General features: G+C 35.3%; 1 protein-coding gene across 1 annotated transcript in view; it reads left to right on the top strand.

Annotated features, from left to right (window-relative positions):
• AFG2A (AAA ATPase AFG2A) overlaps positions 1 to 14,616 on the top strand; it is a 325,989-nt gene that overhangs the window by 51,364 nt on the left and 260,009 nt on the right. Inside the window, exon 11 of the mRNA XM_077770901.1 lies at positions 13,875 to 14,084. Within this exon, the coding sequence (XP_077627027.1) occupies positions 13,875 to 14,084 (210 nt within the window). The remainder of the gene's footprint in view (positions 1 to 13,874; positions 14,085 to 14,616) is intronic.

Here is a 14,616-nt window from a genome sequence, read left to right on the forward strand (position 1 = left end):
ATTCTCTACCTAATGCCCTGTGAATCACAAATTTCCTATTGAGGGCAGGCACTATTCCTTCTAATTATTTTGGGTCTCTGGTCTCTTTCCACCACCATCCCTCTCCCAACCTTATTTTGTTTTTCTCACATATGTACACAGATAACAGTGTATATAAAGGAGACCCTCATCAGATTTCAGGTGTTCTCTTCCTGTTGACTTCTTTTATCTCCAATCCTCTGCTCTGTGATACCTAGCCTCTTTGGCTCTCCCATACTCCTAGCTTTATCTTTTCATCTCTGGGAGACAGCAGGTTCTGCCTATGTTTTCCTTTCTTTGCTATACCCTGTGACCTTTTCCAGGCAATGGGTTGTGTGTAATCAGCTAGTTGGTTTCCTTTCTCTCAAGGAGCATTGTCCTTTGTTGCCTGATGGTCAGTGTTCTGACAATTAATGCTTCATATATTTTGTCACTTTCTTTAGTTTTTTTCTTTTTCAGACAGAACAGTAAATCTTACCTCTTTTACTTATTGGCCAGAAACAAAGATCTCTGTCAGTTTTAAAAAATGTCCCTTATTTATAAAGATTTACATCCAGGCAACAAGGTGGGATATATTTCAATGTTTCATGTTAAAATTGCTGTCAGAATTTCATGTACTTTTCAGAGAAATGCTTTGTAGTTTTTTATGTAGGTTTTTATTTTAAGTATATTAAGAATGAACCTTCTGGTTTTGACCCAATAGAAAGACCAGTGCTCTAAGATGGAATGAGATATGATGCTAAAGTGGGAAAAATATGGTAGATTGATTAAACTTAATCTGAAAATTAGATGACTGAGAATTCCAGTATAAGCAGAGATAAATTTAAAAAATAAGTTTAAAGACCTGAGATAAAAGTTTTTTTCTGCTGTCTAGAGCTATAGATTAGTACTAGGACATAGGAAGAGAATATGTGAAAATAAGTGCTAGAGAAGTCTAAGCTGCTTATAATTTAATCATCTGTCTGTCTTTGTTGAGGAGCCCCAAGATCACTCTCAGGCTTGATTTGTTAGAAGGACTAACTGGAGTCAAAAGCCGTTTTACTCATGCTTATGATTTATTACAGTGAAATATCAGCAAAGGGAAAAGGTCCATGGGGTAAATTCAGAGAAATTAGGCACAAGCTTTTAGGTGTCCTCTCGCAATGAAATCACATAGGAACATAGTTCTATCTGAGACGATGTGACAATACATGTAAAGTGTTATTGACCAGGGAGAATCATATGGGTTTTTGGAGGTCAGCCATGTATGTGTATAGCACCTCCATATCTGACCTTAGCTAAATTCTAGCTTTTTTCAGGGCAGAAAGAGATGTATTTAAAATCACATTGTCTGGGTAAACTTATCTGGTCAAACAGGTACAGCATAGCCTAAAGGCCTCACATACAAAAACACTTTTATCAGGGAAAATATTTAAAAGGCCTAGAGATTATCTTCCAGAAGGCTGCCGATGGCTGGTCCTAAAGACTGGCCTTTCTTTAGAGTGGGTGGGGTTTGAGCAACCCAGGCCTTCTGAATTAAAACTTTTTGAACACTGTAACTTCTTAACTCTATGCTTATTTAGATTTCATTAGTTTTTTCCTAATGGCCTTTGTCTATTTCAGGTTTCCATCCAGGTTATCAGGTCTCCTTATGCTTCCCTGGGCTGTAGCAGTATTTATTCTTAGCTTGTTTTTGATGACCTTGACACTTTTGAGTATACTGTCAGGTTGTTTGAAGAGTGTCCCTCAATTTGAGTTTGGCTGATGTTTTTACTATGGTTAGGCTAGGATATGGGTTTTGGAGAGGAACACCACTGAGGTGAAATGCCATTCTCATCTCAGTTTAACAAAGATAAACTGTTAATTTTGAACCTTTAATTATATGATTTAAAAATCCCTCAGCCCCTCATGAGTACTTAATTAGATTTTAGGTGGGTGTGCTGCTAACATGCAGAATTTGTTCTTAGTGGCTTTTGTCCATCTTTAACTATCATAACTGCTTTGCTTTTTCAGTAATGTCAGGATTTCTAATGTGCACAACTTCAGATTTTCCTAGAGATAGCAGAGAAAGGAAGCCAGGAAGGAGAATTGTAACTGGTCAAGTCACAGATTAGGGAAGTTAAAATGGATCACTTTTATCACATTAGAATCTGGAGGAAAACTCAGGTCCATCAGTATGATTTTGCCATTATTCTTACATATATCTTTTCGTTCCTTCCCCAAGATGAACTAAAAGCCAGCAGTAGAGGTTCAAATGGAACATCCTCATTCATTCTCCTACTTATTTTTCATGTTCTTGCTTAAATAATCAGGTCTTCTAGAAAGCTGTACTTGACTATCTAGGACCTTCCAGGCCTGTTACGTGTATTATAGCATCCTGTAGATTTTTTTTAAATTAATCTTTAAATAAATTTTTATGATTTTTTTTTTTTACAAATAGTTTATTGTTAAATTAGTTTCCACATAACACCCAGTGCTCATCCCCACAAGTGCCCTCCTCCATGCCCATCCCCCACATCCATCAGTCCTCAGTTTTTGTCAGCATTCAAGAGTCTCTCATGGTTTGCTCTTTAAATAATTATTAATGTGTTTGTTTAATGTCTGCCTCTTTATCCAGACAGTGAGCTCAGTGATGTAGAGACCAAGTCAATCTTGTTCATTCTTCATACCTCATTCTGTGTACCTACCTAGATTCCTAGAGCCGGGCCAGACACTTCAAACATAACAACCTTTCAGTAAAATGAATATATTAAGAGTGAATGAATGAATAAATAAATGAGTTAGTGGATGGATATTTGATATTAAAACCTCTGCCTATAGGAGCCTGACTCTCTTGTTGATACCTGTAACACATGAACCCCCATACTTGTCAGAAGTTATAAAAGATAAATGCTACCCTAGGATAGTTCATTTTTGCTCAGTAGTCTACCATATAGGCTTGCTTATTAGTTCCTGAGATTTGCTTTACCTGTCTCACAGAACTCAGCATGTGCCTAGGATATATGTCTTATTTCTCTAAGCAACTTATTCCCCAGAATTGTCTTATGGTATCTCTCGGGCCTGGTTCCCAAGTTGGTTCTATCCCACTAACATTCATATCCTCAGTTGTTACATGTAGCACATACAACATCCATTAGAAGCTTTGATTATAAAGTAACATCCTCTGTTCTTTTGCTAAATATTGACCATTAAGACAGTGCTGTGAGAAATATTTTCTGATATCCCCTATACTCTTTGTCAGGGTTTTCTTCTCATTCCTGTTGCCTCAAGCCAAAATATCAATAGTAATCTTCTTTCCCCAGTATCTTGGCACTCTGGCTAGCATTGGTTATTCTTCACCATGTGGGAAGTGTGTATCTCAGGACACAGGGTTGAAGCTGCCTAGGAAGTTTGCTTATATAAGTTTGCTCAGCTTTCTGACAGCAAGGGGCCTCTTCTCTTTGCTTCCTATTTCACAAAAATTTAGAGCATCTCTTTAACCAGTCTTGGCAGGGGAGGTTTTTTCTTTCCATATATGCAAAAATTTTTGTTGTCAACCAACCATCAAAGGAGATCAGAGGAAATGGTTTGAAATTTATGATCCAACTATTTGGACATTTCTGGGCTAAAAAAATGTCACACAAGGCATATACATAGCCTTTGTACACTTTTATGTGTTAGCAACATTCGGTCTGACCACACATGCTGGTTTATTAACTGTCCTTTTTTTCCCCATTTCACCTCTTACCATACCATCACCCTATTTCTCCCTCTAGAGCTACTTTATTTAAAATTTTTTTTAATGTTTATTTACTTTAAGAGAGAGAGAGACAGAGCATGAGCAGGGGAGGGTCAGAGAGAGCAGGAGGCACAGAATCCAAAGCAGGCTCCAGGCTCTGAGCTGTCAGCACAGAGCCCGATGCAGGGCTCAAACCCATGAACCATGTGATCATGATCTGAGTGGAAGTCAGACTTCAATCGACTGAGCCACTCAAGTGCCCCAAGCTACTTTATTTTTAAAATGAAATGAGTGAAATCTGTGTCTGCCTATGAATTTATTCCTTTACTAGACATTAAGCATCTATGATATACAAGGCACTATTGTTAAGAAGGTCCTGGTGATACATGCATATTTTAAGAGAAGAGTCCTTCTGTTTGACTTTTCACTTGTATCATAAATTCCCAAATAAGAATAATTAGAACATAACTTATTTAAAATTTTTTACTATTTAGAACATTTTTTTCTGGACCTTTTATACTTCTTTTATGGTTGATTTAAAGTTCACTTGGGAAACTTGTGAATATATGCTTCTTTAGCCCCTGGGCTTGGGGTCCAGTTTGTAAAAGTACCTTTCTCTTTCTTTTGTTCTTATACTTTTTTTTCCCCTCCTTTATCCATGTTCCTTTATCGTTTTCCAGGTCTGCTGTGCCAGAGTAAGAATCGCAAGGATTTTTCTAAGCAATTTCTTTACATATTCAAAACACTTTTTTTGGTTTGCAGTTAATTTATTTAAGGAATTTGGTAAATTAGAAAAAATATAAAATATTTTAATAGGATAGAAAGAATTTTCTAGGTGGAACTTTATATTGTTTTCATTTTTTTTTTCAATTATTGCTGCTGCTTTTTTTTTTTTTTTTTTTTTTTTAAGTTTCCNAATTATTGCTTTGGCCTTTTTTTTTTTTTTTTTTTTGAAGTTTCCCTTTTTTTTATGTGATTTTTTCCTGGACTTGGATATCTGGCAAAGTGGGTAGTATTTTAAAAGCTCATTTTGGAAATGTTTATTTAAAAAAATTTTTTTAAATATTTATTTTTGAGAGCACACGAGGGAGAGAGAGAGCCTGAGAGAGTGAGAGTGCAAGAGCACACGAGTAGGGGAGGGGCAGAGAGAGAGGGAGACACAGAATCTGAAGCAGCCTTCCCGCGTGGGGCTTGAGCCCATGAACTGTGAGATCATGACCTGAGCCGAAGCGCCTGGGGCTTGAGCCCATGAACTGTGAGATCATGACCTGAGCCGAAGTTGGACGCTCAATCGACTTAGCCACCCAGGCACCATGGTAATGATATTTTAGAAATTGAACTCAAATTTTAATGAAGCCATTCAACTGGTTATAAAATTTATACACTTTGAAGTCTGGTTAAAACATTTGACTTTAAGTTGATCATATTTTCCATGATATCTGTAATTTTGTGGGATATCTGTGATTTTTTTTTAACTTGAATAGTTTATTTTTTCTTTATCTTAATTTTTTTCCTTATTAATTAGAAGTTATAGGAGCATCTGACTCCCATAGGCTTTGTATGTTTCTGAGAGATCCTTAATGTGATTTACTGAAGAACAGCAAAATCACCTAGATTAGTGGCAGTTTGCAGTTAGTGGCAAAGTTTTAGCGTGCAGTTTCTTATATTCTTTCTCATCTACTTTTTAAAGTTCCCTGTACTCTTACCTGTGAAATTGTTAGATGTTTTCAACTAAGGTTGCTTATGCAACATGGGAGTGACAGGAAGAAGGGGAAAAAACGGAGTGGAGGAGAGAAAAAGAGAAGGAAAACATATTTAGAATACTCAGCCCCTCTTAGCACCCTGTACAGAATACTTGTCTGTATTTTTACTTACCTCACAGTTCATCTACTTTTCTTTACTTTTCAGAGTCTTCACTTAGTTGTCTTTTTTGTTGTTATAGTTTTCCTGAAGTTTTTATTTTCATGGGCTTGGGAGAGAAAGACAGAAGAAGAAAAAAGAGAGAGAAAAACAGAGAGACTGTAGATGGTTTATGGCACTGTCGTACAACTGAACCTTTTACATGTTTTTTTATAAAAACCTTTATAGAATGTGATTTTAAAGCATAGGGGAAAATATTTTTTCTCTTTTGCTGTATGAAGCTAATGGCTTTCACTTTTCTTTCACTTACGTCTAAGAACTCATTTTGAATACTTACTGCTTCCTAATTTTGCTTTGCCTCCATTAAAGAAGCATCTGGAAGTGTATTGATAGTTCTTTTGAATCTTGGATATTGGGTTTTCTTAACTTTTTTCTTTCTACATTATTAGTTACTTTTAGTAATTTGGTATGTATATGATTTCTAAACAAAATAGCTGTATTTTACATATTTGAATTGTTCACAACCTAATGTGTTAACCCACAGAGAATTTTGAACAGGTGCCAACCCATTTCTACTCCTGGCTTCTTGTCTTTCTGTTGGGACATGTTAGCAGGAAAGAATAAAATGAAAAGTACTCTTTGTCACAATATTTTGTGTAAAAATAACACTTTCAAAGAATGCTTTGTACCTGGCAGTGTAAAACTTGATATGTACCAAACACGAACACCTTGCCTCACAGATATGTAAAGACACTGTCCCTCTGGGGCTACTGAATTCCGCTCTCATAGTATTTTCCCCAATATCTGCATTTCAGTTCATTAGTTTTTACTTTGTCCTCTTGGAACTTGTCCATATGTTGTTTTTTTGTTTGTTTTTGTGTTTGGTTTTTCTCAAATGCAGTCATCAGGTCTTTTGCCTCCTGTGGGTATACAGTTTGAGGGGTGTTTAGGTTTTGGTTTTGGTTTGCATATTGTTGGGTGGATGCTTGTCCAGAAAGTAGTATAAGATGGTTTGTGGAGGACATTGCCCTGGGAAATTTATCTCACTGCCCTGTCTGTACTTGTTTGACAGCTGTTCCTTTGCTTCTAACTTTATTATTAATTCAAAAATTTATAAAGCCATATGTGAACAGCTGTTCACTGTTTTCATTAGGACCAAGTAAGAAAGGACCTAGCTATTATCAGGAGTGATTTAGGTTAGATTGTAGGAATAATTTTCTGGCAGTTATGATATAGTGTAACTTATTAAAAAGAGAGTTATAGAATTTTTTTTTTTTTACAGACCATAAAATAGTATTTGTTGATAGATGAGANATCTGGCAGTTATGATATAGTAACTTATTAAACTTAATAAGTTTATTAAAAAGAGAGTTATAGAATTTTTTTTTTTTACAGACCATAAAATAGTATTTGTTGATAGATGAGAGGAGTTGACAGATGAAATACTGTCTGAAGGTGGGATAGTGAACCAGCTAGTTTTTGAATTCCTGTTCTAGTTTTAGGATTTTATGATTTCGTGCTGGTATTTATACTTTGACAGACTAACTTTTCCCATGACTTTCTGTGCTTTAAGATTCTTCTGTGCACTAGTAAGCTCTATTAAGCTGATTTAGAGTCTTTTTTTAATTGATATCTTAGCTGCAGAAAGATTCATCATTTAGGTGCTAAATTAAAATGCAAAACTTGTTTACCTTTAGTTTAAGAAATGTAATTATTAAACACGAAAGAAAAGAATAGAAAAGTTACGGTAATTGCTCATGAAACTATAAATGTAATTGCCTAATTGGCTTTTATCTTTTGTCACTAGTCCTTCAAAATATAACTGTTCATTGTAATCATCTTTGAGACATTAAAATAAACTAATACCTAGAATTTATTAAATAGTTACAGTATGCCAGGCAAAGTGCAATTAATATAAACTATATTGTTTAATTCTCACAGTAAAACTAAGAGCTTAGGTATTATTATCGCCCATGTTTTAGATGAGAAAGTTTAAAGAGATCAAGTAAATTGCCCAAAGTCATATAGTAACTGGAAGGTGTATAACATAAAAAAAAAAAAAGTATGAAGTTTAAAAGAAAAACCAGAGTATAAAATTGTGAATACATTAAGATCTCAGTGGAAACACACACACAGACACTCAAAAGCCTTGAAGATACCATTAACAATGGTTACTTTTAGGTGTTCGGAAAACAGATAATTTTTATATTGTCCTTCCTAATTTCTTACAGGCCGTGTCTATTAAAAGGATAGCTGATATATAATCATATGAGATGGGAATTGTTATTTTTTTTTAAAGAGTTACCCTTGATCCCTCTCATTCCCTCACGTCGTAATCAGTAAGTCCTACCAGCTCTACCTCTAAAATATATTCTCATACCTAAATTGGCCCTCCTTGCCATCTCACTGCTGTAATCCTGCGCCAAACCACCTTCTAACTGGGCTTCCATGCTCAATCTTGCTCCCCATCCACAAGTTCATTTTCCATGCAGTAACTGAAGTGATTTTATTTTAATTTTTAAAATTAATTTATTTAAGTTATTTATTTTGAGAGCTGGAGAAAGAGTGCATGTGTGCACATGTGCAAGTGGGAAAGGAGCAGAGAGAGAGAGAGGGAGAGAGCGCAATCCCATACTGTACATGGAGCCCAACATGGAGCTCAAACTCCCGAACTTGAGATTGTGGCCTGAGCCTGTGCTTAACTGATTGCACCATCCAGGCACCCCTGGAGTAATTTTATTTTTAATCTCTTCCTTACATCAACCCTGAGAGCAGGGAGTTTGTAGACTAGCACCTGGTATAGGACTGAGTATAGAGTAGGCACTTAAGTCATTTTTTGAATGGATGACAGTGGCATGGAAAGGTGGGCAGCCTCATGTTCCCAGCTCACCTTGCTCCAGTTGGTAAGGGACAGTAGGAAACTGCTTTCGACTTGGCTGTAGCTAGTTTTCTGTGTGTGATTGACCAGAGTAGTGGTGTTTTAAATCCATTTATTTTATTGCTTTTCTTTTTCATCCATTTGCTATTATTTTCACATTCTAACACCTTGACATAAGTCTTACATATATGCACAATTTCCAAATGTCTGTCCTCACCATCTTACATATTTGAGAACTATAAAACTATTTTGCGTTTGTTTCAGTAGTCTTTGTATTACTTGCTGAGAAGGCAACTATTTTATGTCTTTTTTTTTTAGTTTATTTATTATGAGCGGAGGACAGGCAGAGAGAGAGAATCCCAAGCAGGCTCTGTGCTGTCAGCACAGAGCTTGATGTGGAGCTCAGTCTTGTAAGTAGTGAGATCTTGACCTAACCGAAATCAGGAGTCAGATACTTAACTGACTGAGCCACACAGGCACCCCTCAGCTATTTTATGTATTTAGACAAAGACTGTATCTCTTAGGATACTTATTTCTCTTTCTAGAGTACAAAATTTTGAGGACATTTTTCTCACTCATCTTTGTGTCCTTACAGTTGCTAAAACAAGTTCAGCACATAGAGGACATTTCTTAGTTTATTGAATTTATTTCGCTCATATATTTCAGCCACAGTATAATAATTGGAAACTAATTCTTTAGTTTCCAAACATGTTCCTTTTTCTCTTTGAATATAACTTTCAGTTATTTAGTTGTTCAAGTTTCAATCATGGATGTTACCCTTGATTCCATTTCCTTTTTTGCCACCCCTCTCCAAATGTAATTAGTTTTCAAGATGCCTTGTTTGCTTTATTCAATATAATTTACTATGGTTTAATAAAGATTTAATCTTTTTCCCCCCTCTGTTTAGACCCACTGCTACTACCTTAGTATAATCACCATCTCTTATCTGAATTACTATAGAATCCCCTCCTCCACCCAACCCCTCCGAGTTCTAATCCCCCCTCTACCTTGTAACCACAGTTGTCCTCCAGAAATCTGATCATGTCATTTTCCTGATTAACTTGTTCTTCATATCTCTCAGAATAAGGTCTAAACTTCTTGATGCCTTTATAAGTCTTCAAGGTCTGATAGCTTCCTGTGTTGCTGACCTTAGTTTCTACTCCTTTTCTGGCTCTCTGAATTCTGGCCATACTGAATTACTTTTAGTTCCTATAATGTGTGATACTTTTTTTGGTCTCTCTCCTCTTATGGCACCTACTGTTATTTTCAGTTGGTTCAGCTGCCTAGCTCTTGTGTGTTCATCAGATCCCACCTCACATATCACTTCTAAAAGTTGGTTTTTTTGTTTTTTGTGTTTTTTTTTTTTGAGCATGCATTTAAAGTCTGTGACGATAGCATATACCATGCTATATAGTAACTGCCTAATTATGGAAATAGGCCCTTTGAAGAAAAGTTTTCCATCAGGTCAGAAGTTCTATATGGACAGGAAGTGTTTTGTCCCCAGCAACCAGCATATTGTGAAATAGGCATTTAGTCAGTATTTGTTAAATTAATTGATATTTCTGTAGATGACCTTGCCTCATGTTTTCCTGAGAGTCTACAGACCTTCTGATGTAACTCTCTCAACTTCCTGTTTTCCCACCAGTCTTAAAGTTTTATCTTTATCCTTTTACCCTCCTTTCCTACCACTGCTTGGCAAGATAATATACTTAACTAAAATATAAAGTGGGAAATATAAATGTAGTAGGGGTAGAGAAGTATTATCTGTCAGAAAGTTTAGTGGTGAAAAAGGTGATAGAACATTAGCTAGAAACTATTCAAGTTGTTTTGAAGGATAGGAAGAAACGGAATATTTGTAGGCTGAGGAAAGAATATAGTGAAGAATACAATCAAGGCAGGAGTAGAGAAAGGAGAGCTGATGATGCAAGTGCTCTATCTCTGAAGGGAGGTAAGGACAGGATTGTTTCACTTTTCTTCTGCTTTTTACAGCCCCAGGGCAATGGACCAACTCCTCAGTATGGTCTACTAGGTCCATGCAGTGGCATCAGTGTTTTGGCCTCTTCCATGCCAGGGAACACTCAATTTTCTGGTAAAAGCACCTTAATTTCCTTTGAGGGACAAACCTTCTCCAACTCCTGGTCCAGCTGGCACTGTTTGCTAGTATCCCTGGTCCTTAAGTAAAGAGATCATCTTTTACCACATGGATTTCTTTGTGTTTGTATTAGTAATCTCCATGTGTGGTTCATGGAAGTACTTAGTATCTGATATTAAGTTCTTTTAAAAAACTCTTTTCAAGACTCTTTAAAAACCAAACAAACACAAATGTATTGAAAACCACATTTTATCATACTGAAGGTTATGAGGTCGTATTGCCAGGTTATTTAGTTTCATACAAATCTGTGAAAAATGTCTTCCCTAGGCATTTACAGGCATATGATGGATTTTTTTTCTAATGTCATTGATTAGGAAAGATGAAGTTCTGCATTAACCTTTAAGAAAATTTTATCTGTGTATCTGTACTTGTTGAAATTAGCTTAAGTCACTATTCTGTTGTAATGCTACATTACTCTAAGTAAAACTCAAACATGCCCCAAGACGTGGAAGCATCTGCTTCTCTTGGAACACATTCACAGTGAGCTCTTCTCATTGTATAGTTCTAATAAATACATAGTAACAATTGAATGGGCATCACATAGGATCATAACAATAATACACTGTCATTTTAATTTTTACTAGATTAAGGAGTTGCTTCTCTTTTACATTTCTGTCAGTTATTACAAATATAGCTTTTATGCATTATATATAACATACATATATACTATCAATATGTGCATGCATATGTGTGTTTGTGTTGTGTATGTGTTATGTATATTCCACATTAAAAGGCATAAAAACAAAAACTGATCTAATTAAACCACTCAATTTAGTAACCATGTTGCTAAATCTACTGACCACTGCTTCTTTAATACTATCTACTTTCTGATCTATTTAGTTTTTGATGGTTGTTGACTACCTTCCTTAAACCTGTCTTCCCATAATGTTTAATTCTACGCCTCAGGGTGTGATAACTCTGCTGCACTTTTTCCTAGGCTGGCCTGGTTTTAACAATAACAATTACTTTCTGCTGTAAACAGTCACTTTGATCATTGATGATAGCTGGATGTTTTTAGGGCCATAAATTTAGGTGCATTGATCTCAAGTTTAATTTTAATTTTATTAATTGGTGAAATCAGAAAGAAAAAAAGCAAAATAAAACCAAAGGCTGCTGATACTTCAGGGAAACTATTGCGTGTATCACTCATGCCACTAAAATGGATAACGTGGTAGAGATAGCAAACTGACATACGGATCAAGAGACCTAAAAGTGTTCATGCCTTTTAATCCAGTAATCTTACTTTTTAAAATTAATCCCAAGAAATAAATTTAGAAAAGAATACTTAAATCTGATATGAGAATTATGGTTCATAATATAGCATTCTCCTAGTTCTGTGGACAAAAATAAAAAACAAAACCAAAGTCCCCTTCCTCCCAAATCCGTGCAAGTTCATAAAGAAAAAGTAACCTTTTCCTGATATTAACAAACAAAACCTTTCTCTTTTTTGGATTCATTTTCTGACTTTTTCTTGTTTCTTTTCCTCTTGCCTCATAAGTGTAGGTGATGCCAAGCAATCTGCCTCTCATGCACATCTCCTCATGGTTGGCAATTTTAATTGATCTGTTGGTTTCTGTTGTTTGTATGTAGATTTCTCTGAAATCTAAAATTCCAGTCCTAACCTCTTTCCAGAGCTCCATTTGATATGCTTACATTCCATCTACTCCCTTTTCGTTTCTTGAATAGACTGTCCTTTGTTTCAAGTCTTTATAATATCTAGAAATAAAAAAATATATTTTCCCTCCTAAAAAATTCTTTTTCATTTGTATTCTGTTAACTCATCTTGAAATGTTTAGGTTTAAATGATCCCTTTTTCTTACTCTACCCTCAATATCATCGGCTGTGGACCTTCAGTATCACTCTGGTATGTCTTTATCCTCTGCATGTGGATATCCTAGTTTAAAATTGTTTTTTTTGCTAAGAATATTTATGATAGGTCTTTAATTGATCTCCCTTCATTCTCTCACCTCTCTGCATGAATGTTGTCAGAGGAGTCTTCCTGAAGCACAGATTAGACCGTATCACTTTCCAGATTAAAATCTTCAAAGACTTCTTATGAAGAAAGAGATTCTTGAACTCCATCATCTAGTCTTCTGGGTCCCTCACTATTTGGTTTCAGCTTACTTTCCGTTTTTTATTTTGCCCCCTCAAATCGTTTTTCTCCTATTCCTTCATACTTTCATCTGAGCCTTTCGTAATTTTTGGCCTCTACCTGACCATTTCGCTGTTTTTACATTTCCAGATTTCATCCGTGCTTTAGAAGTTGGCTTTCAGATTTGCCTTCCAGCTGGAAGTAATCTTTTCTTCCTGGGAACTCCCAAAAGCGTTGTTATTCTGTTTAGCATCCTTTCCATTGTACTATGATTATGTACACGTTACTAGTAGTTTTTAAGTTCTTTAAAGTTTGTATTCATGTCTTATTCTTCTGTTTTCTATGTATATTATCTGATTTGTGGTTCTTAATGGATATTTTTAAAGTAAATAATATGTAAAGAATTGTCTTATTTTGGTGAGGGTGTTCCTTTGTTGAGAAAAAGGAACAAAACTTTGAGGATGCTTCATTAATAAATCAAAGACAGAAAAAACCATATGTTCCATAAGGACTTACAGAAATATTTTTGGAGGTAATACATAAATAAATTTGCTAAAAGGATACACAGATGAGACCTTGGATCACTAATTCATACCATTTTTAGACAGATGAAACCTAAATTTTTAAAAATTTTTAAATAGGTTGCAGAAACTAGCAAGGTCTTTGGTTGTTTGTTTTTGTTTGTTTTAGTTTATTTATTTATTCAGAGAGAACCAGAGTAAGCAGGGGAGGAGCAAAGGTAGAGGGGGAGAGAGGATCCAAAGTGGGCTCTGTGCTGACAGCAGCAAGCCTGGTGTAGGGCTCAGACTCACAAACCGGGAGATCATGATCTGAGCTGAAACCAAGAGTCAGATACTTAACCAGCTGAGCCACCCAGGTGCCCTAAACTTAATTTCTCAAGCCATCTATATAGAAGATAGACTTAACAGTATGTTAGTCATTTAAACAATTATTTATACAAGCAGAAACATTTTTCTTTAGTATTTTTGTAACATACAGCTCACATTTTATGTACTCTTAATTTACTTCTTGATAGAATTTTTAAAGGATCTTCTTTCTAGATTAAGTGGTTCTGTTCCCACCTTGTACTTTTTATTGATCTATCTATATTGATATATATATTGTTTTGTCCTCTGTATTCACAAAACTTACATTTAGAAAATGCTCTGTTTTGCAGGTATCCTGGTCAGATATAGGAGGACTGGAAAATATCAAACTGAAATTGAAACAGGCTGTAGAATGGCCTTTGAAACATCCAGAGTCTTTCATTCGAATGGGTATTCAGCCACCTAAAGGAGTTCTTCTGTATGGGCCACCTGGATGCTCTAAAACAATGATTGCAAAGGCTTTAGCCAATGAGAGTGGTCTGAATTTCCTGGCTATAAAGGTAAGGAGTTAAATTTTTAAATTGCTGCTTTCTTTTCCAGCCCTACTAACACCAATCCTCTGATTCTTGTCCTTAGAAAAATATGAAAAGACATCTTAAGGAGTAGTTGATTTTTTTTTTAAGTTGATGGTAATATAGGGAGATGAGCTCTAACTAAATTAGTACATGTAATCAGCAAAACATAGTGGACAATAGAAGGCTACTTTATTTAGTTTTGTATTCTCAGTATCTCTTATATCTATGTGTAATAGAAACCAGTCTTGTTTAAGTTCTACATTTTTAAATTGTGTTAATTTCTTTTGCTTAACCAGGACTTAATTATAAATATGGCTATGAATTTAATATTTGCATATGTAGAATTTTCAAAGAATTCAGATACTTTATATGGTAAAACTAAATTCCTTAAAAACGCTTTTCCAGTCAGGAAATATCTGTACAACATTTATTTTATGACACACACACACATTATTTGTTCATTGCTCTACCCTTGTACTTGGGATAGATAATTTTACTTGACATGTAGTTTTACGTT

Source organism: Crocuta crocuta, unplaced genomic scaffold, assembly GCF_008692635.1.
Source record: "Crocuta crocuta isolate KB4526 unplaced genomic scaffold, BGI_CrCroc_1.0 scaffold331, whole genome shotgun sequence".
Taxonomy (NCBI): Eukaryota; Metazoa; Chordata; class Mammalia; order Carnivora; family Hyaenidae; genus Crocuta; species Crocuta crocuta.